We start from the raw sequence: 24,107 nt of genomic DNA on the forward strand, positions 1-24,107 counted from the left end.
AGCTGGTCCATGCGGGACTCGAACCAGTCAAAGACACATCATACCGTTGCAAGCCAACCAAGCTAACCTCTAGACTAGCAATGACTTAAATTGATTGTCGCATAAGCATAATCAAAATTCTGTAATCACCCTCTTTACTTTTCAAACTTGTATGACTGTATAATGTGTACACCGTATAAACACAAAAGAAGATATTTGAAAGAAAGTTAGTAACAGAAAACCGTTCGTCCACATTGACTTTTCTTCAAACACCAGAAGTCCATCCGGACCATTGGTAAATGATGACAGAAATTTCGTTTTGGGGGGAACTACGGTACCTTTAATCATGACTTGATTTAATTTGACATTTAACACATTTTACACATGGCTTACTGGAACATACTGCATTAGTAATGTGATTTTCTTTTCAGCGGGTTTTTCTTTCATTTCTTTCCATTTTTTGTTTTCCCATAAAGTTAAGCTGGATATGGATTTGAGATGACACAAGCCTCCGACTTGACGTAAAGCACGCAAACCCAGAAGAGGAGGGGCTATGTATATTAGCTAATACGTTTGCATTTTGAGTGACGTTAACTTAACGTCGATCGGCGCCCGGCATTACTTAAACCCAGGGCGGCGTTTGACGTTACTTAGGCACAAGACGGCGCTTATTTAACGCCTGGCGTCGTTAAGAAATCAGCGTTTTATATTAATACGATGATCTACACTACAGCTTCAGGGTTGCAAACTAATTTAAACCTAAATGTTAAGTGCAGTGTTGTGACATGTGCTGTAATATTTACAATATTATTAATTTCCTACTGAAATGAGCAGTATGGGTGGAAATGATCCAGAAACTGAAGATTTATTGATCCTGCACTGACCTGTCCTGACATCACTGTTAACTAGAGACACAAACAATAAACTCTGATCATAAATGGTGACCTCCAAAATGTTTGCAAAGTTCAGCTCAGAGATTTAACAGTGTTTATGAATCATCTTCTGTCATGTTTGTGAGATCACTGACTCAGGCTGAGTTTCATTATGTTCTTCAGTATCCTGATCTTTATTCTTCATGAGAGGTTTCAGTTCTGTTGTGTTCTGGTCTGATCCAGTAGCTGGAGTCTCACCTGATCCTGCTGCTCCTGTTCACGATCCATTAAACAATATTAATAACTAAGAATATTAATTAGGACTCTAGTCCAACATGATATTAATCATTTTCTTATCATGAAGGTCAATTACATTCATGAACTCTTATTAGATCCTCACCGGTGAATGTTGATTCTGGTCCTGCTGTGATCTGTTGGCTAAAGTTCTCATTCTCGTCTGTGTAAAGAGCAAAATATGTTATTTAAATGGTGTGATTTTCAGAATACATTTAGTATGAAGCTAGTCTCACATAATTGCAGTTTTATAAATGATACTGACCTGACAAGACTTCTGACACGCTTGAATCTTTGTGAGATCAGAACAGTGAGAGAAAAGATATTTAGTGCATTTTCTAGTCTATCAGCTATTAAACATTCGCTGTCAATCAAACACAAGCTTACAGATCAACACACACATGAATGACACACTTTCACACAAGACATCAACAGAACAACAAATCTACTGATCAAGTGTTTACAAGAGACACCAACCTGATCTCACGGCGAATTCGCACCAATTCATACGAGTTAACCAAGTGGCTAAGTCGTACGATATCAAACGACCTGTGTCGTATGAAAACGTACGTTTGGTTCATGGCGTTCAAGAAACGTGATCCCACTCTTATGCTCCAAACATCGCGTATGAATTAGTGCGAATTCGCCGTGAGATCAGGTTGGAGACCCATGAGTGGTCAGATTTATATTTATAATAATTCAAAAGCTTTATAAAAATTTCATGGGTGAAATGAAATGGAAACACATGAGCAGATGCAGCCCTGGGCATAGGCGGAGCAGGCCACCGATCCCTAGGGCGGTAAAATCAGTGAAGTTATTATTCGTTATTAATTAAATCACTTAGTGGGCTCTATGCAGCTAATCCCACTACCAGACTACAATCTACATTATGTTGTGAACATAATGAACAATTGCTTTACTTGCTCTTTATTACTCGCGGGAATAGTTTGTTATTCGCGCAAGGCGAACTTCTAGCCCGTGCTGATTTTTTTCAACTTGCACTGAAAACCGTTGCGCGTCATGCTCATCGCCTGCCGCGAGTATGAGTCTATTTCTTTGCATTGACATTGGACAAATAACTTAATTTGCGTATGAACCGGCTATTAATTTCCGGGTGGGCCTGCCCTGCACATAAGAGACACAAAGTCGTATGAAGATCAGCTCATATAATGTCACCTGACGGTTTAAATAAACAAGATCAGATTTTACTCACCGGATGAAAGTAGTCCAGAAATCACCACTGACAATAAGAAGAAACATTCAGAGGGAAAGAGAATAAATCTCAGGTCCATCACTGCACGCTCGCCATTAACTGATGAGAATCAAAGAGAAGACATTTATATTTATATATTATCAGCACATAAAATCATTATAAATTTAACTACAGATGAAAAATAATGATTTAAATGTTTATGTGCTTTAAATTCAGCTCAGAATAGTTTGATTTCAATAATTTTAGATGGAAAATTGGGTTACATTTTATATTAAGGTATACAAATTCATCATTACCTACTTGCTTATTTACATGTATATTGGTTGTACATTAGTATGTTTAAAGCACATATTGATGCCCTATTCTGCATTTCCTTGTTCTACATCGTAAATAATCTTAAACCTACCCAATAGCTAAACATAAAAACTACCTTTTAAGCAGTAATTAGGAGTTTATTGAGGCAAAAGTCGTAGTTAGTTACAGTGAGAATTGGTCCCTTTTCTAAAGTGTCACCGAAAATGATCATATTTTTTAATGCAGTGTCTCAAAAGAGACCTACAGCACTGCATCTTGTTTATAGATGTTTAAAACCGCTGATATTAAAGTGTTTTGTGTTTCCACCTGTTTTCAGTATCAGTTCTGTTATCAGAACAAAAGCGCCGATTAAAACAACACCAACTGATCCAAACACATACAGAGAGACAAAACGATGAAAATCTGTAATGAAAGACAAAGATCAAGACATTACTGCACAAATCAACTTTACTGACAAAAACGCTTTAATAACATCATCATTTATACACAGAAGTTCCATTTTTATTCTAATATAAACAGATGAATGGATTTTGATGTAGAAATTGAGAATATAGATGCACAAAAACTAAAACAGTTATGTAAAGATGGCTAATTGCATTCATATTCAATATGTAACAGCGTGAAATGTTCCTTCCTAAAAACTCTGTCTCTTTTAAACACATAAGATCTGTTTATAATAACACTGATCTCTGATCATAAAGTCTATAACTGTACATGTAGACAAACTGATGAAGATTAAAGCAGAGAAACACAGAATCACACAGGGAACATGTTAAAAGCAGATCCTCAATACTGTACCCAGAGAAATAGAGAACAAATAACTCTGATCTGACAATCTGACAACTGCCCAGAGTATCTGCAGGAAAACTATGACACACGCCCATCCAAGAAGATCTGTGAATTAAAAACACCAAAATATTTCTGACTTTATGAGATTGACAGATATACAGCAGACAGGAGAGGGAGAGAGAGAGAGAGAGAGAGAGAGAGAGAGACAGATGAATACATGACAGATCAAAGTCACAAAAGATTGTTATTTACAGAATATCTTCAGTATGTATCATGTTAACTTCACATTTAAAGATGTTAACTTATTAATAAAAAGATGAACTCTACTTTAACACGACTTCACGTCACATCACTGTGGAATGATCTGCCTGCTGCTACAAGATTATGTGGCCATCTTTAATTGTTAAAATATTTTATATATTTTCATACCTGTTTTATTTTCCAGTGTAAAGATGAAAAAGCCGATCATTACAGCCTTCATCACTAATGTGACTATGAGCATAAGTGCGGCTGTGAGCTCACTTGACCCTGAAAAAGTGTGAGAATGTTTTCATGAATAACACTTTACATTCAAACACAAACAGTGATCATCAGAGTTTAACACTCAACACAAGAAGATTGATTAAACATCTAATCACAGATTATGATGATATTACATTTACATTTATGCATTTTGCACACGCTTTTATCTAAAGCGACTTATATTGCTATATACATGTTTCTAAGTTTATTATCAAGAAATCACTGAAGAATTAAAGATATTTCTGCTCTAGTCAAAACCATCAAAGACAGAGATCAAAGTCGTATTAATGAAGACTAATAATGATAAATATATGTTGGTAAAATGATGTATATAAATCCACTACATATACAGATGTATATATGAAGACCTCTTTTCCAAAACGCATTAAACGCCAAATGAAATGCCATTTTGCTGTGTACTAAACCTATTCACTCTATGTTTCATGCCAAATCACTATATTTCCTTGTTTAAAATGTACTGTAAGATGCAGTTTCTTCTCAAAACACTATAGTCCCGAAACTGTTTAAGCCTAAATGCGTTATATCCTCTCAATCAATCAGAATTCGCTCCTTAGTTGTATTTGAATGTGTTATTTCTAAATTATTTGTTGTATGTGGTGGAAAATATTGAAACATGAAATTGAAAATATTTATTTTAGTTTACATTTTAGTTTACATTTTAGTTTGTTACTATTTATTTTATTAGGCTGCTATTTATTTCATGCATTTGCATTTATTTGATTTATATTAATTTATAATATGAGTTCCTGATGTCATATGTTTAATGTTCTCTTGTTTGTTTGTTTTTAAAAAGAAATAAACCAACATTTTTTGAAAAAAAGGATGAATTTGTAGTGTTTTGAAAAAAATAAAAAAATAAAATTTGAATTTATAATCGACAATATTGTTGTTTCATTTAACAATCATTGTTAAACATGTTCAGACTGAGTCAACAGACCATTTCAACAGGATAAATTGAATATTAACAAAATGTATGGGTCTAGGTAAAAAATTTTTTTTCATGAAAACTATTAAAATCGATTTATAGCGTTTTGGAAAAGAGCTCTTCATATACAGTATCATACTCATTGGTTCTATCAGTTTTTAATACTGAAAACAAAACCACACTGATGTAAAAACATGTTGACTGTAATTGTGTAATGTTTCATTGGGAAATAGACGCTCTCATAAAGAAGTGAAGCAGATGTGATTCATGTCATGACGCGACACTCAATGTTTCCAGAACTGAACCTCATTCATTTTAGTGTTTCACTGCTTAGATGATGAAAAAACTTCATCTTTTAGTTTTGTTTGATGAACATTATCACTAGTTAACATGAACAGTTATATTTTAACAATTGTTTGACAGAAAAAAGTGATGAAAATCATTAATAATTCATCATGTTTATGACTTCATGTGACGTCAGCACCTGACCGATCATTTCTGATATACTATAGTAGGCTTTGCGAGACATGTTTTTTTGGCACTTATGCTTTTTGTTTTCCTAATGTTGACCTAATTGCTTCCATTGTTTACCCAACTTGTAAGTCGCTTTGGATAAAAGCAGCTGCTAAATGATTAAATGTCTATGATTCACTTTATGATGTCAACAATGTCACTCTACAACTGATCACCTTCGTGTTATTTATCTTGTCACATACTGTTATATTGTCTCGTGATAATTATATTAAAAATATTTTTCATTCATTTTCATTTAAAAAAACACTGTATAATAGTCGTCACACAGAAGTGTGTGTATCAATAATCAATAAATATTTTTACAATCACTAAATCACACCGTCACAGACAGTTTTAATAATATTCTTTATATTACTCAATGATATTATTATTGATTATTATTCTGTTAGAGGCGAGTTAACCACGTAACAAACATGAGTGTGCAGTAAATACAGTAAATCAAATAATCTGATCACAGGAATCTCAGATGAAACACAACATTACATTTGATTTCTGTGTTACTGAGAGAAATAATCACATGACTGAAGTGTTTTACTGTCAACACTGATGATCACACAAAACATATTAATGCACTTATAACAATCACATCATAACTCATCAGATACTTACACTTGAAGTGCAGATAACATTTCCAAAACATTCTTTCATTCGTCAGTGTTAGTAAAACTGGTAAAATGGCAATAATGATGATTCCTAAAAACAGAGAACAGAGAAATTATATTAATATAGATGATGAATATTATCGCTGTCTCGCTGCCAAAGTATGACCAAACTCCCCATAACATTCATTCCCTTTATATAGACTACGCCGTTCCTGTCAAATGTTTTGCCAACTGATGTGCCTTGGGATAATAGGCTGTAATTGTAAACACTAACAACAATCAGTGTATTACAATTTTATCATGAAAACATTTCAAAAGCCTACACTGAGTGTATTTAACCTGAGTATTTTATTTGTAAAATAAAACTAAGTTAAAGTAAAAATGTAAATTTACATTTCATTAAACCAAGAAACTGCTTCTGTCCACACCTCTAGATCTGTAATATAAACCAAAAAACCTTGTGATGCTGTTGGTTAAAACAATGCCTTCAGAAAACACTGAATCTGTAAATTATTCTGTCAATGACAGATCTTGTGACAATAGTTTGCTCACAGTAGTTTGTGGAAACACACCACTTCTGGTTTTGGGTATGGGCGTAAATCCCGGGGGGGATGGAAGGGACATGTTCCCCTCTATCCGAGAGTTGTCCCCCCCTCGATCAATTAAACTCGCATTCGCTGTTGTCATAAATATATTTATGTTAACTAAACTAATTGTGTAATTAAAAGAAAATACAAACAAAAAAAATACTTTCAGAGTTTAAACAACTGTTGAGTTCCCCCTGCCCTGCCTCACAGTGGTTTGGTCCACTGCCTGCTCTCCCCGTTCATCTCACCTGCCCTTTGCGCTACACATTCAAGTCAGGTAAGCGGCTAAGTTCATCTGCAGTTGTTGACCTCCAGTAAGAAGTCTATTTTATTCACTTTAAATGAATTGATTCTCTTTAATGTAGGTGATGCTGATCCATTAATAAATTAGTTGTTGCACAAAATGCTTATTAGCGATACATTTTTCCATTTTTCCATAAAACTTTACTTAGCTAGTAAACGTTAGCTAATTAACGTTAGCTTGTTACATAGGACGTCACACACTGCAACTTTACACACCGAAGCTTTTCCCATGCATTGTGAACATTAACTGCAACAACCACCGATTCTGCCATTGAGGTCCTGTGTCATACACAGCCGCGAACATACCGGTTACAATTTTGTGACATTTGCACTATATTTAGCGTCCACAAAAGGTGCACAGATTTCATTCAGTTGGAGAAGGTTGTTTTCTCAGCGTCTATTGTGTGCAGTATGTGCGCGGCAGATAAGCTAAACATTCAGTTTACTGAAACTCGGGCGATACATCAATGAGTAAAACACAGAATTTCAGCATCTGTCACTGTTACTGACTGTTCGTTTGGGTACACGAACATGAACAAAGTTTGTTGGCGGAGGCAGTGCACTACAGGGGAAAATAACAACCACTCATTAATGTCGACGGTAACTTTTTCAGACTATGTTGCAGTATAAATCAAGACAAAAAGTGACTCATTGTCAATATGTAGTATCATGGGTAGTGTGTTTTTATATTTGTTCCTGTCTTCAAAACAAAGACAGGAAATATATAAATGGAAAAAAGCTTTATTGTTTACTTTTACTACAGTATGTGACAGTTCAGTTCATTTATAATATGGCTGTAAGTCAGCATGATGAACCTATAAACCTAATGTAAATTGTCCCTTAGTGTCATAGTAAGTACAATTTTGACTGTATTATTTGTGTCCTTTTCAAAATGTGCTCTTGAGAAATGTTAGATTTATTGTCCCCCCTACTGTCATATGAGATTTACGCCCCTGGTTTTGGGTGAGTCTGTTATTCCGAGCACTGATTCTGGAGTCGGGGGAGATTGAGAATCTAATTTCCCTTTCTGTCCGTCTCTTGACGTTGAGTCGAGACGACAGATGGGGTTCACCCTTGAGGACAAATCAACTCTGACTACTATAGAAACGGCCGATGAAATTTGGCGAATGAAATTTGCACTATTCATTTACCACTTGTTCTTCAGAGCCATCGCTCATGAGTAGAACAAAGAATTCAATGAATTAATATACTACTACATTGCCGGATCTACGCCGTGGAGCAGTGGATCGTCCCTACCTGAAGCGACCTTCCCCTGGGCTTCTCGCAGGTTGCAGTGGGGTCAAAGTTTATTTCCAAAAAGTCCTTTTCAGGACTGAGCACTCTACAGCAGGCATGTCCCGCTGTTCTCTTGGGTGCGGCACCCTTATCGAGGAGGGGACGGACACGATCGCTGCGTCAGGTTTCTGGGCATCCACCACACTGAGGCAGCGTTTGTTGACACATCTTGCTCGCACTGCGGGCAGGTTGTTATTCAGAAGTTGCGGTCACGGGTGGCTGTCTTCCTCCGGGAACCAGCCACCATTTTGTCTGCTACCCGGGCTGTGACATCGGTCGCTAAGGCCCCTACGTCCCCTAGTATTAGCAACGTTAGTGATGTGACCTCTGCGAACGTAAACCCCCCAGCCAAGTGCTCACGGGATTCGCTCTTCTGACCGTTCCCCAACCGATGGTGGCACACCATCCGGATCCTCAGCCACGCACTCGGAAACGATGTGTGACGCAGATGAGATGTCGCTCGCAGCATCGGAGGGAGACTTGCTGGCATCCCACCCTAACGACTCCGAGCTCCCCCCCAGGGGTGTCGAGCTCAGGAAAAAGCAGAGGTAGAGATGTCGGCCATGCTTACCCGGGCAGACACGAGTATTGGGTTGCAGTGTACGCCACTGCCTCTTCCCCAACGTAGCTTGATGACCTCCCCCCGCACAATACAGGCACACACCATCATTGACACGGCACATCTTTTCCTGGGCAGAGAGACGCAGTCTACCTAACTGCATGGGTTCAGCCTGACCCATGGAAACCAGAAAATTGCGGGGAGGAGACCAATGATCCATTTGAGCATTTGCAGACTTAGCACGTTGGCGGACCCCCTTTCTAGCATCTAGCCGAATGGCCAAATCAACGAGTTCGTCAAAATCATTAGGAGACTCACGAGAGTAGATTTCATCCTTGATGTCACTGACCAGGCCCTCCAGGAACCGTGCCGTAAGAGCCTCGGAATTCCAGGCGCAGGTGGCTGCTAGTGTACGAAATTCAATGGAATAGTCCGTGACTGACCTTCTGCCCTGCCGTAGGGACGCAAGGCGATGTGAAGCCTCTCTGCCGAAAACTGAGCGGTCGAAGACTGTAATCATCTCCGTCTTGAAGTCCTGGAAGTCATGCCGATAACAATCCTGTGCCTGCCACATGGCCGCTCCCCAATCGCGAGCCCATCCCGTGAGCAGAGATACCACGAATGCCACCTTGGACTTCTCTGAAGCGCAAGTGCGGGGCTGAAGAGAAAACACAACCTCACATTGTGTGATGAATGCTCTGCAGAGAGTTGGCTCACCATCGTACAGGGTTGGGTTATTCACCCGGGGTTCGGAGAGTGGGCTCTGTGAAGTTGCGCCAAGTAGGTGTGTCTGTTCCAGCCAGGTGGATAAATCGTCCGCTTTTGCATATTTTGCAGTTAACACAGTTTTTCTGTTTATTTAGTGTGAAATGCTCCCACACCTTGGATGACTTGGTTCGCACGGATTTCTCTGCCTTCGCCATGTATCTTTCCTCCGCTCGTTTCATTTTATTTTTGGTCCACCCTGTCCATGAGGCTCCGAAATCTGCTTGCATCTCGCTTGCGCGAGAGAGACCGAGTGTTCACTCCACTCCGCGCTAAAATAAAGTTTTTTTTTTAAATAATCCAACGTCTCCGCGTCGCGCGACACAACAAATCTATTATGAAATTCGTTGCCAACTCTTTTAGCAATCGATTTAATCGATTTGTTGTTGCAGCCCTAGTTCCCTCCATCAGGGAACTGAGGTTACAGACGTAACCTAGACGTTAACTTTAAAATCTTGCTCTCCTGACAGACACTGAAACATTTGTGTTGTTGTTTTGGTTTGTACTGTTTTAATATCATCCGATGTGTCATCAAAGCAATGTTCAGTTGTGTTGCCAGATAACAGGATTTTTTTAACAGCAACTTTCAGAAGTGATTCAGAAATGATATGATGCTTCTCAGATTTTGCAAACAGTTAAAATCTGCAAACACTTTTCTTTCAGTCACTTGAAGGACCGACTCTCGTGTTCAACAGTGATGTTATGTGTTGAAATGTCTCTTCAGTTTTCTCAGTATCATTGATGTGTTTACAGTGTTTCACTGAAGATGAGGAGTTCTAATGTGGGACAACAATCATTTCACATCCACATAAAGACATAAATCAGATCGCTTTCACTCTCCTGCCTGAGAATATACATTTTTTGTTTGGTTGTGGTTCTGATTTGGAGTCTGTTTGTTTTCTGGGCGGTGAAATCTCAACTTTTCTTTTGTTTAAAGTAGTGGTGGGCCGTTAACGCCGTTAACCTCTTATCGCGCGATAAAAAAATGTGGCCGTTAATCTATTCTCAAAGTTGGGTTGGGAGCTGGGTCTATACTACACAAGCTATGATGACTTTCACATTGATATTTTAGCGCGGATGTATACCAGCTTAACTGCACTGTACGGGGCGAGAACGAGATTTTTCAACTCGCGTGAATCGCATCATTCGCGGAAGCAGAAGCCGCCTCATCATCTCATAACCAGGGCTTCATTCGCGCGATTCGCGCAGCAAGTAGGTCTATTGGCTCTTTGCATTAACATATAAATCACTCGCGCTTGACACGCCATTCGCGTTTGGTCTGAACACAACATAACGTTACTGTGAAATTACCGCATCAAACGTGACGTGCTAACATGGATGCAGCTATGAAGCCGCCGGGTTTGCTTCAGGGAATATTAATTTTTAAGAAGCTTCCCAATAGAAACATCGACAAGACTAAGATTATTTGCACCTTGTGCAATGCGGAATTGGTTTAAAAAAACACTTTCTCTCAACAGGTACTGGTCTAGCTTTAGTTGAAACCAGTAACTTTGTATTGAGATCTAATGCATTATGGCTCCTGTATGACATATCGCTTGTTGCTCCCTCACTCTTTGTAAATCGCTTTGGATAAAAGCGTCTGCTAAATGACTAACTGTTAATGTACTGTAGGAGCTCTTCCAGTCTCAAGTACCACCTAAACGCAAATCATCCCTTAGCTAATGCGAAAGTAAACACAAGTTCATCTTATTGAACATAATTTAATTACCATCACCAATTATCATAGTAGAACAGCTTTCTCAAGCAGTTTGTGATGCATTTTGGAAACAGGAGATGAGCCCCTGGTCTAATGCGCCACCTGGCTTGAGAAACCCGTTCTCAAAGACTTACTTTTAGTCATTATTTGGGTAGCAAACATATTCTGAATGCCTTCGGCAGAATTCAAATGTGCCATTTTAATCTAGATTAATCTAGATTAATCTTGGAATTAATCTAGATTAATCTAGATTAAAAAAATTAATCTATGCCCACCACTAGTTTAAAGTTATAAATCTGTTCATATACTCTGTCCTGTCAATAAAGTGAGTGTGTGACAGTAGAAAGAGTGAGATGATCCACACTCAAGACAACAGAATAAATACATTATTTAACTTTACAGGTTATATGATTAAAGGTTATTAACTCGCACTATAATTATTGTAGGTTATGAAATACTGAAATTAACCAAGATTCTGTGGTTAATATTTTAATGAGACAATGATCATTGAACGAATTTATCTGAATTCCGCATGAATTCTACAGGACTAGATGTGATTTATCTGGATTTGTGATTCACATGAATTGATTTGAACTTTGATTGATTGAGACTTCTGCAGTGCTTCTGTTTGATTTGACTCGACAGCTTTAATGATTTGTTACATTATAGAGCAGCACAAATGCATTTAATGAATTTTATGATAATTTTGATCCCACACACACTTGATTCTCAATTAAATATAGCATTAAATTAATTCAGATCAGTGATAAATGTGACCTCACCTTCTCTGCCTGATGCAAATGTATAGAACAGAAGGATGAACTGTAAAGTCGGCAGAATTTCAAAGGACAGATCAGCAACAATGTCAAATATTTGTATTACTTTTCCAGTCCTGTCTCCAACCTCTGCAGCTAAAACTATAAGAGAAATAATAATATTGACATGATTGAATATCATTTCTCAGTATGTCACTGTTATATGATGACATATGACAGATATTCATACAGAAACACTTACTGTAAACGGCTTTGCAGGAGCAGAACACAAACATGAGAACATAGATGATTATTATAAAGACTCTGTCAAATTCTGCAAAATTCAGAAGTTTCTGCCAAGTATTGACAAAAAGAGCTGAAAGACAGAGAAGATAAAATCAACAATTCTACATAAAAGCACAAACACAATTTAAAATGAATAAACAGGGCTGCAAAAAAAAAAAGTTGTCTCCTAAGCGCGTTACGAAGACTCTAAAGGTACACCTTAACTCAAGGTATACCTTTTCTAGGCGTGTTCCCCGGACTATACCTTTTGAGGATACTTAAGGTAAACCTTCTTAAGTGTGATGTTAACAGCTGCTGTCTATTGTGGTGGTGCTGAATAGGTTGATATCCATGCCTCGAGAATCGATTGTTCGCTCTACCTTGCATTATAGAGTGGGTAAAGCATTGAGAAAACAATTTATTATAAAGAAACGCGGTAGAAATAGTAGAAATTGCATTTATCAGGGCTCACTGAACTAGTATAAAGAAAGAAAGAAGTATGTGTGCGAGTGTGTTTGTATGTATGTATTTATAATTTTGCAAGTGTCCGATGCCGCACCCTCATGTCCATACGTTTTCTGCGTTAGCCATTTACATTAACTGCCTGTTTGGCATCGCTTGTTTTTGAAAGGGTCATTTATATTCTCATAGTTTGTCATTGTGTTACGTTCTTCACGATCTGTGTTGATTCACATTATTGGTGTAAATCACCCATTTGCGTAAAGGGATAAGTGTCCAATCAAGAATGCCAATAAATAGCTGGACACCAACAATGGCATGGAAGCCTTGATGTGCCTCCATCACGTTGTGCTTGGCGAAAGCCGCCATGCAGCAGCTGATTTTCGGAGCTGAGGGGGTTCTCAGAATTTGCTCCCATGGTAGGCTAAATTTGTGTAGAATGCTTTTTGCATAGCGGTATGAACCATCAAAGGCGAAAAAGTTATAGCCAAGAGCGTTTCAGACCAACCATCCGAACAAATGACTTACAGAAGGTTTATTTAACTAAAAAGGTACAGCTTAATGTATAAATTAAGAATGATGTAGCAAGAAGGTTTCGGGGAAGCGCAGGCCTGGTCACTAGAATTACAAACTGTATGGTTAAAAATCTTGGTAGCACTTTAGTATAAGGACCAATTCTCACTATAAACAGGTTGCTTATTAGCATGCATATTATTAGCATGTTGGCTGTTTATTAGTACTTATAAAGTACATATTCTGCATGACCGTATTCTACATCCCTAATCCTACCAAAAGTATTACCAAAATATTTTTAGACCATTTAGTATATCTCACTGTAATTCTGTCAATAAAGCAGAATTGCACAAAAGAAAATTGTTAATGCACAATATAATGTGTTCATGATAATGTCTGTAAAGTGTTTTGGGTTTGTTTACCTGAATAAACAACAGCTGTCAAAACAAAATAGTCTAAAACATAAGTGTATTCCTGTATCAGTGTTTTATTTCTGTCTGTAAAACAAAAAAAATGTCATTGTTTCATTTATAACATTTTTGTTAATGTTTTTACAATTCACTCAAACACAGATTATATAAGGCTTCAGTTCTGCATTAAGAGTGAGAACAGAATGAGTCTTAAAATCTCATATTATAATTCATTGTGGATCTTCTCTGATACACAAACAAACATCAAACCTTTAAAATAATTTAAATATGGAGCCGTCCAGAGTAACAGGAGAGGTCTGAGAATATAAAGAGCACAACAGCAGATCGTCTCACTCTCAGATCCTGAAACACAAACACATAATAATAAAGACAAACATTAAAGAACTTTATTTCCAAGTTAAAAACAGAAGAGATGACTATTTGCTGTATTACTCACAGAGATGTGTAATGAATATTTTGAGTAAAGATTAATAACACTGACCTTCAGAAACACCCCAGAAGACAAAAGTAAAACACATGATGAGATTTGGACAGAAAACCAGAAACATCTGAAGAAGGAAACCTGAATCTAAAATTAAAAACAGAAAGTACAACAACAATATAGATTATAAAACATACATAAACCTGTTCAATAATTTTTACGGTATGCCTCCCTTCCATTTCAGACACTGAAATATTTTTATTTCATTTTTAAACTAGCAGAGTTACAGACAATTTGAATGAAATTTTTAACATTCTACTTAAAACTATGACCACAAATAAGTAAAAACTACAGACCCATGTTTGTAAATGTAAAGAAAGAAATAATTAATAAAAACTTTTGGGTTTCACTCTTTCCAAGACATTATTTTATCTAACACATGTAATGTTTCAGCAATAACATGTGGGAGAAAGATTTCTATTTTGATTATAAGTGTTGATGTGATGGAGATCATGACTCTGTCTATCTGTATCAAAACACATACTACTGCAGTAGTTAAAGAGTTCAGTTTCACTGATCTGTATTATTTTTATTTGTTTCACTACAGTCATGTTGAGACCAATAAGAAGACACACACTGGTATCCTCTAGCTTGCATTTGTTGTATCTTCCAGTATTACATTTTGTAACAAAAAAATTTAAATGTACATTTTTAAATAATATTTTGTAGACGAAATAAATGATATTATGAATGAAGGAAATGTCACATTTAAAATGCTATGTTTAACACAGTTCATGTCAGATGACAGTGGCACAGAATTGTCAGTAAGAGACACCGGTGACCTCCAGAACACCTCAAACACTTTATATGTAAGTAATGCCAATTACAGTTGTGTTATGTTGTAAAGTAGAAACTATTCCTGTAGTCTTGTGTAGTACAGTGAAGGGTTCAGGAGTTTGTAAAGCGGTGGCTCTTGTTATTCATCAGTTTGTTTTTGTTTTACCGCTCGCACATGTTCTCTGTTATCGCTCTCATTTCTTTCTCTTTTTATCCTTCTTGTGTTGTGACCCAGTCCAGTCCTAAATAAATCTCAATAAATCTGTGTCAGTTTCTGTCTTTGTCTATTCTCTTCTTTGTTACACTGTTGTCTTGTCCTGGTTTTTCTCTCCTGACTCATCTCTCATGAGTCTCTCTGCATCAGCCCCGTTCATCGCTGCCTGATGTCTTCTCTCTGTTTTGACCGGGTGTCATTTCTCTTGTGTTCTGGAACGCTCTGTCTGGTGAACTGTGTTCAATTTATTCTGGTCAAAAGCTTTCAAGAGTTTTTTTGCACCTCAACTAAACGTCGTGTTTATTCTTGACAATATTTCAGTACTGTCGGCCTATAACAATGTTTATATTTTAGAGAACTAGGTCGGATTCAGTGAGGAATCATGCTGACATGTTTGTAGAGTTTCAGAAATTAAGGTTTGCGAGTGGTTGTAGCTGGTGGTTATTATAATAGAGATAGTTGTGTAAATGTTGTCAGTTGCTGTCGGCTTTAATCTTACATCGTTCATTTTAACATCACTCAATCAATCATTTTATTTATATAGCATATTAAATAACAATAAATGTATGATTTACACACCCAAAATTACAATTAAAACATAAAAACACAAAATAAAACAAGATACAAATACTCCCGCATAACTACTAATGGTTAAAAGCAGCATTCTGCACCCGCTGCAGCCGTGAAAGAAAGTTCTCAGATAAACCCCAACTATGAGAACTACAATAATCACACCTAGACGAGATAAACACATGGATAACAATTTCCAAATCTAAAACCGATAGGAAGCCCTTCAATCTGGCAATCCCCCATAACTGAAAGAAGGTGTCCCTTACCACGACATTAATCTGTTTGTCAAATTTAATGTCGGAATAAAAGATTACACCAAGGTTGCTTACCTGAGAATTAGCTTTAGAGGCTAAAGAGCCCAAATCAAGTAAAAAATTGTGGGCCAAAGATAACTACTTCAACTTCTACTTCAACTCATTCAGTTGTAAAAAAAAAATGAAGCAATCCAAAGTTTTATTTTGTCCAGGCAGTCAAGCAGAACTGACCGCTTCGAAGTGGCACTACAATTCAAAGTAAGATACAGCTGGGTATCGTCAGCATAACAATGATAAGCCAGACCATGTTTTTGACAGATTAAACCAAGAGGGAGCATATACAGAGAAAATAAAACAGGGCCAAGACATAAACCTTGGGGAACCCCTGAACTGATAGGGCCGGAGGCGGAAACAGTGCTCCCTATTTCCACCGCAAAGGTCCATCCCTGTAAATAAGATGCAAACCACTTCAGTGCATCCCCTCTTATACCCACCGACCTACTCAAGTGATCGGGAAAAATCCCATGATCCAGCATGTCGAAAGTTGCGCTCTCATCAAGGAGCACTAACACCATACAATCCCCAGAATCCACCGACAGCAGCAAGTCATAATATACCTTAAGAACGTCAGTTTCTATATTATGATGCGCTCGAACCTGACTGAAAAGACTCAAAGATGTCATACTTATTCAAATAAGTCGATTATTGGTTGAGAACCACTTTCTCCAGCATTTTCTCTAGAAAAGGAACAATAGACACAGGTCTGTAATTGTTCAACACAGGCGATCTGAGCTTGTTTCTTTTTTAAAGAAGCTGGACTAACGCATGCTTAAAAAACAATGGCACCCGTCTCTCTGCTAAACTCTGATTCACTACAGAGAGTATTGTAGGGCCCACTGTATCTCAGATCTGAATTAAAAAAATGAGGTGGCATGAAATTAAGTGAGCAGTAAGTTTACTTCAGATTCATGTAGACAGGAAGCTACTAGTAGACTGAAGTAGGCTAAGAATGAAGCATGGTGGATTGGGGCCGAATAACACCTAGGGCATCAGCAGGGGGTGGCAGGGAGTGATCCCTGCAATCGCACCGCCATCAGGAGATGTGCTGGGGTTTAAGGAGCGAAAAATCCATGACTGGTGGTCCCCCGCTGATGATCCGTTTATGCCCAGAGAGGTGTTCAGAGGAGCACACCTGCACAAAAGGCACCGGTGGAGGTGTGTCAGGCAGTAATGCCCAGCAGGTCTACCATCAGACTGTATTTCTATAAATGAGATGATAAACTAAACAAAAATTAAACTGGCGGACCTGATGTAAACAAATCAGGATGGAACTGGAAATTACTTTGCAAACAAACAGAACTAGAAACACTAGCTCTAATTGTGGTGAACTTATCCATGAAAAATCGTAGAAAAAAAAAAAAAATCACAAGCTCTCCCCGGATTATCAATATCAAAAGGACAAACACAATTTGTAGCTGTATTAATCACCTGAAATAACACTTTAGGATATACTGATTCTTAGAGATGAAATCAGATAAACACTGTGTCTTAGACACTTTAACAAACTGTAGATAATACATCATACTGTGTCTAAGTATCTCATATGAGACCTGTTGAATGTCTTTTTTACATTTCCTCTCCACCTGCCGCTATTTTTGTATAAGCAGCCGACTCTCATCATTGATCATGTGCTTTTCCAAGGAGCAATACTGTCCAATATATAGTTACACCCAGAATGAAATTCCGAAACCAAAACTTTTCCTCTTTATTCACAATGAAAATACATTGATATTTATGCATTTGGCAGATACTCTTATCCAAAGTAACTTACAGTTTTTACAAACTATACATTTGATCAGTTTGTGTGTTCCCTGGGAATCGATCTTTGTACTGTCATCATAATGATCTACCAAATGACAAAGCCTTAAATTATGAAAGCGATTCATCTTCAGGAGCCATAAAAGTAATTGCCACAAATGTCAATTTCAACAATTGCTAGAGAGCAATCAAGATTAGAGGGAGTTTATGTTTGTTTGTTGAGATAATTTTTGTTTGTTTATTTTCTTTAAGTATAAAGTAAATATTCAACATGTTCTTGTCAAATCAATTCCAGCGAACACATATACTGATAAATGTCATGTATTCATTGAATATAAGTGACTTAAACGCATAAACATCAACCAAACACATAAATATATATTTTTGTACTGTGTTGAAATGTTGTGCCATACGGCTCTGGGGGCAATGAGCATCCATTTCAGGGTAGCCAGTTGTGAAGTAATGGCTAGAGAGTCAGATTCGTGACCAGAAGGCTGCCGGTTCGATTGGTTGAGGCGGATGGACACAGCATGGGCTGCCAGATGACCTTGCAACAATGCAACAAACACCCAGGTCTTATCAACCTGTGGTGGGCCTCCCTTGGGTGAGGGTGTCTTGTGATAGAGGCTACTGCTGTGCGATGAATGAGATCTGAAATCTCAACAAGTACGAACTTCAATAGTGGAAAATGGCCACTAGGTGGAGTACATACCCGATGATCATTTGAACGTTGTCAGTATTGACAGTGTCTCTAGCAATTTATTCACAGTGCTCTTCACTCAGTGTTTAAAAATGTTAAAGAGTGGGACGCGACTTTCTTTTAAAAGTCTCTCTCAGCACAACGCAAATTTAAGTGATTGTTTGGACTCAGTAGCAGAGGTTTAAATGTTATTCTGAGCTTGGATTCGGATAGTTCTGCGTTACATTTAAAACCAGGGGGTTGTTAAACACTACACACTTGTGCCGTCGAACGTATGTATAAATTCAATCGCTCTCGTATTTGTAATTGTAATCTTTTTCTGCATGAATATATAAGAAAACTACATACACTCCTACTCGAGCGATATTGCTTCAGTATCAATATTTTTCTCTTAACACAAAATATCCCATTTTTTTTCTTGTGTGCACGTAATGTTTTTTACACTCACCTCGTACAAATTCATACATATTGGCCACCGTGTAAATTAGTTTTAAAACAATTTGAGAAGAGGAACCGTCGACACAGAGCAGTCACAAATTTATTAAAAAATATGAAATAAGGCGAGAAATATTCCTTTAAAGGACATGACTCAGGGTTTGTGGTATTAGACTTGTTTTCATATCTATCTATCGATCGATCGATCTATCTATGTAATGTGATTTGTTGTTTTAATATTGTGGTTACAGTTTTGAGAAAATAGCTTCAGGTTTCGCACAACTGTAAAATTAATTTAATACAATTAAATAAAATTAAATCTAAACTCATTAATTGTACAATAACTTTCAATACTTATCTGTTGACTTGCCTAGTAGTCTTGGTTCCAGTTTTGTGCTGACTGACAACACACCAGACTCTTGTCCTCTGTAGACTTTACATGTGTATTCTCCTTTATCTTCTTGTCTCACATTCTTCAACAGTAGAGAGAAGTTTCCATGTTTAATGTCGTCAGAGATGAAATGAGCTCGATCACGATAATCCTCATGCTGGATTTCTGGTCTAATATCTCCATCTTCACACACAAACACTGGTTTCTGTAATCCTGATTTACTCCATTCCACCTTCTTTATTTCTCCTTGAAAGGGTTCTTTATTAAACCAGGGCAGAAGAACTGAACCTCCCAGAGGTACAACCAGATCACAAGAATAGACCACTGTGAAGCTGTATTCTGAAAGAGATAATATATCTGATATGAAGTCATTGTTAAGGCAAAATAAAAGTAATTTATAATTTATGCATAATAATGTATGGACCCTGTAATAATATTATTAAAGCGGTTTATTGCAGCCTTATTGGAAAATCTGCTTCTCTACATTTTAGAGAAAAAAATAGTTTTGTTTCTGATCCGGTGTTGCCAGAAATGGTTCTTGTCTTACAGTACAATAACAGTCCAAAACAAACCAAAACACGTCCAAAATGTTTAATCAAAATATTTAGTTCAGTACTTTTACCACCACAAAACTAACCCACACTACATAGAGAGAAGCACCAGCAGCGAAACCCTGTCAACATACAGACATGCTAAAATTGGTTGGTACCCTAACAGCTCATTGAAATAATGCTTCATTCCTCCTGAGGAGTGATGAAATTTAAAGCTAGTGTATCATGTATGATACACTAGAAAAATCTAGATTAAAGACACATCTTTTCAGCTTTCACTTAATGCATAGTTAATGAACAGCAGCTACGCTAATTATTTTCTTTATTCTCTTTCCGCCTCTGCCTCGGGATGCCCATCCCGAGGTAGGAAGAAGTTCCACCATGTCCAGACGACTGACAGATGCCCAACCCCAATTTGAGATTACGCCAGCTGTAGACTGACTGACCATCCAAGCTCCATCTAATGCAATTCCACCACCAGCCAAGAGAAATATGACCATCAGACCATCCCAGCTCAGACCACTACATCCCCAACCAAGAGCAAAGACGGACTATTTGTCTTATTAATGCTGAAGTTACAATCTTTGGTATTAAATGCTAAACTTAAATCACATGTCAGCAGTTTGAGTGCAGCTATGACACGTCAGAGGGGATCTGGAACCTTGTTTCTCCCAAGGTTTTTTTCTCCATTAATCAATCATTGGAGTTTGGGTTCCTCGCCACAGGTGGGCAGTGTTGGCCTGCTCACCGGGAGACTGCATTTATTTATTTATTTAGAAATTGGATATTATTTATTAGAATGATCTTACTCGTTGTATAAATACCATGCACTGTGCTGTGTTTTAACTTTTCTGTTTTTCCTGTAAAGCTGCTTTGAAACAATACACATTGTGAAAAGCGCTATATAAATAAACTTGAATTGAATTGAATGTATACTTATATAGAATAAAGAAAAGAAGCTGTGGAAAGAGATACATTTTTCCTAATTCTACAAAAATATAAAAAAAAGGTCTGGACACATATGTTGGTACCCCTTAGAAAAGATTAGGGGTGCTCCGATCAGGGTTTTTTGAGCCGATCACCGATCCTTGATCACTGAAAGCTGTATCGGCCGATACCGATCACCGATTATAGGAGCTATTTGAAGCTTTCTCAGTACCAGAAGAGAAAGTGTCATGAATTAACTAATGAATATTAGTAAGTAACATATTTGGTAACACTTTCCTTGAAGCATTTTTGTATAATGCATTATAAAGAATTATTAAAGGGTAAAATGCATTATTAATATTCATAATGTGTGTTGTAATGCATTATATGTAGTTGTAAATAATTATAACCAATTTAAAATGTGTCGTGTTACAATGAATTGCTTAGTGTTATAATGTATTAACTGTAATAACAATTATCTATTAGATATTACAATGCATTAAAATGTGCATTACACTGCTTGAAAACTACTTTTACAATAAATTAAACATGCATGCTTCAAGGAAAGTGTTACCACATATTTTCATAAAACATAGCAGCATGTGACATGAGTCCCAGAAACCCTTTGTCTTCCACAATATAAAGTGGCCATGATCAAAGCAAATTTATTACATTATTTTATCTGATAATATGATATTTCTTTATGCTTCTTACTGTCCTTGCAGTAGGGTTGATGCTTTAAAAAATGTCTCTGTTACTGACAGCTGAGGAGAGGTTGCGCTAGACTTAGACTTTTCATTTATTTTCAATGTTTCTGTTGTCGGACATAAAATAATAATCTAATTACAAGCAAATGTTTATGTTCTTATGTCCATACAATAACAAAAGGTGCCTGTAAAAGGTATTTTGTACTCACAAGAAAGCTGTGGTTTGGTCATATGTGACCCTGGATCACGAAACCTTAAGGAGCACGGGAATATTTTTAGTTATAGTCAAAAATGCATTGTATGGGTCAAAATGATCGAATTTTCTCATGTTCCATGAAGATATTTTGTAAATTCAATATACTAAATATATCAAAACTTTATTTTTGTGAGTGGATGGCCATTAACAGGGCCTTTTATTAACAACTTCAAAGGCAATTTTCTCAATATTTTGAATATTTTGCACCCTCAGATTCCAGAGTTGCAAACGGGTATATCTCCGCCAGATATGATCATATCATGACAACTTATACATCAATAGAAAGCTTAATTATTCAGCTTTATGTATAAATTATGTAAAAATCTTATTTTCCAAAAATGTACCAATAAGACTTCTTTTGTTGTCCTGCTTCACATATATGTGCTGCTTCACTAAACAGAGAAAACGCAGTTAGAGGTATTTTTCCACTCCCTGAAAGCTATTATTAATACAAAAAGACGCTATTTTATGAAGTAAAAACTCTGTAAAGACGGCACTTTGAAAACTACTCGCACTCCTTTACGTGACTAACCCTCAAACGTCTAAAGAGGTTGTTGGTGTAAAAATGTTTTGGTTGCTTCCCGCATCGTGGAATTCACATAGTACACACGTATCAGATTGATAAAGCATTGTCTATTTCACACACCTTGTAGAATTGCCAGACCGGTGAAGCCATTTTCATATCGCGTAAAATAAATTTCTCGTCAATTTTGCGTCATCTGATCAGCTTTTCTGGATCGGCCTTTTAGAGACCGCCGATCATACTTCACAAAGTGATTATCGGCCGATTAATCGGCCGATCAATCGGAGCACCTCTAGAAAAGATAATACATAATTGGAATACAGGGATATTTCAAACTAATCAGTATCTTTAATTGGTATCACACATGTATCCAATCTTGTATGCAGTCAATTAGCCTATTCAAATGGATAAATGCAGTCACTGGTTTGTTTAGTATCATTATGAGGAGCTCAGAAAGAAAATAATAGACAAGCATGGTAAAGGCTAAAAGATGCATGTCAAAGCAGCTTGATGTTCCTGTGACAACAGTTGCAAATACTATTAAGAAGTTTTTATAAGGAATTGCAGCCAACCTCTCTGGGTCCAGCATCAAGAGGAAAATCCAGCCCAGATTGAACAGAATGATAGTGTGGAATGGTAGAAAAAGAACCAAGGATAACTCCCAAACATATACAAGCTGAACTTCAAGGTAAAAGAAGTGAACACCATACCTACAATGAGACATGGAGGAGGCTCGGTTATGTTTTGGGGCTGCTTTGCTGCATCTGGCACAGGGTGCCTTTAATCTGTGCAGGACACAATGAAATCTCAAGACTATCAAGGCTTACCAATAACAGGTTCTGTATAAATGGTGAGCCCAAACCAACGGCCACGGAAAAGCCCATCAAAAGCATTGGACGTTGGTACACCACGGACCTTAAAGACGCTGAACAGGTGGAACAGATTTCTTCAAACCACCCAACTACCTGCCCGCTGGATCCCATCCCCACTCATATCCTCCAGGCCATCTCTCCATCGGTTGTTCCCTCTCTGACCCACATTATCAACTCGTCTCTCACCACTCATACATTTCCTACATTCTTCAAAGAGGCCCGTATTACCCCACTACTGAAGAAACGTACTCTTAATCCTGCACTGTTAGAAAACTACAGACCGGTATACCTACTCCCCTTCGTTGCTTAATCTCTAGAACGTGTTGTATGTAACCAGCTCTTATCCATTCTCACCCCAAAAAACCTCCTGGACAGCAACCAATCTGGTTTCAAGAGCGGTCATTCCACTGAGACTGCGGTGCTCTCTGTCATTGAAGCCCTGAGACTGGAAAGAGCTTCCTCTAACTCATCGGTTCTCATCCTACTGGATCTATCTGCCGCCTTTGACACCGATAACCATCACATCCTCCTGTCCACCCTCAAGGCTATGGGTGTCTCCGGAATGGTGCTACAATGGTTCAGGTCTTAGCTCTCAGGTAGGTCATTTAGAGTATCCTGGAGAGGTGAGGTGTCTGAGTCCCAACATCTCAACAACGGTGTGCCTAAGGGTTCAGTCCGTTGCTAATCTATGTATACATGACATCCCTAGGCTCTGTCATTCGGAAACATGGCTTTTCCTATCACTGCTATGCGGATGATACACAACTCTACCTGTGTTTTCGGCCTGACGATCCGACTGTTTCTGCACACATCTCAGCTTGCCTAGCCGACATCTCGCTCTGGATGAATGGCCATCACCTGCAGCTGAACCTTACAAAAACAGAACAGCTTCTAA

At 37.6% G+C, this 24,107-nt stretch overlaps 1 protein-coding gene across 1 annotated transcript in view; it reads right to left on the bottom strand.

Annotated features, from left to right (window-relative positions):
* Positions 1–147: 147 nt before the first annotated feature.
* Positions 148–24,107, bottom strand: part of LOC130425773 (uncharacterized) — a 38,082-nt gene continuing 14,122 nt past the window's right edge. Inside the window, exons 7-20 of the mRNA XM_056752152.1 lie at positions 19,356–19,715; positions 14,218–14,304; positions 13,986–14,078; positions 13,728–13,802; positions 12,311–12,424; positions 12,076–12,210; positions 6,074–6,157; positions 3,892–3,990; positions 3,472–3,567; positions 2,980–3,075; positions 2,359–2,457; positions 1,411–1,437; positions 1,252–1,308; positions 148–1,124 (exon numbers count right to left, since the gene is read on the bottom strand). Of these exons, the coding sequence (XP_056608130.1) occupies positions 985–1,124; positions 1,252–1,308; positions 1,411–1,437; positions 2,359–2,457; positions 2,980–3,075; positions 3,472–3,567; positions 3,892–3,990; positions 6,074–6,157; positions 12,076–12,210; positions 12,311–12,424; positions 13,728–13,802; positions 13,986–14,078; positions 14,218–14,304; positions 19,356–19,715 (1,562 nt within the window). The 3' untranslated portion in view covers positions 148–984. The remainder of the gene's footprint in view (positions 1,125–1,251; positions 1,309–1,410; positions 1,438–2,358; positions 2,458–2,979; positions 3,076–3,471; positions 3,568–3,891; positions 3,991–6,073; positions 6,158–12,075; positions 12,211–12,310; positions 12,425–13,727; positions 13,803–13,985; positions 14,079–14,217; positions 14,305–19,355; positions 19,716–24,107) is intronic.

This window comes from Triplophysa dalaica, chromosome 7 (genome assembly GCF_015846415.1).
Source record: "Triplophysa dalaica isolate WHDGS20190420 chromosome 7, ASM1584641v1, whole genome shotgun sequence".
Classification (NCBI taxonomy): Eukaryota; Metazoa; Chordata; class Actinopteri; order Cypriniformes; family Nemacheilidae; genus Triplophysa; species Triplophysa dalaica.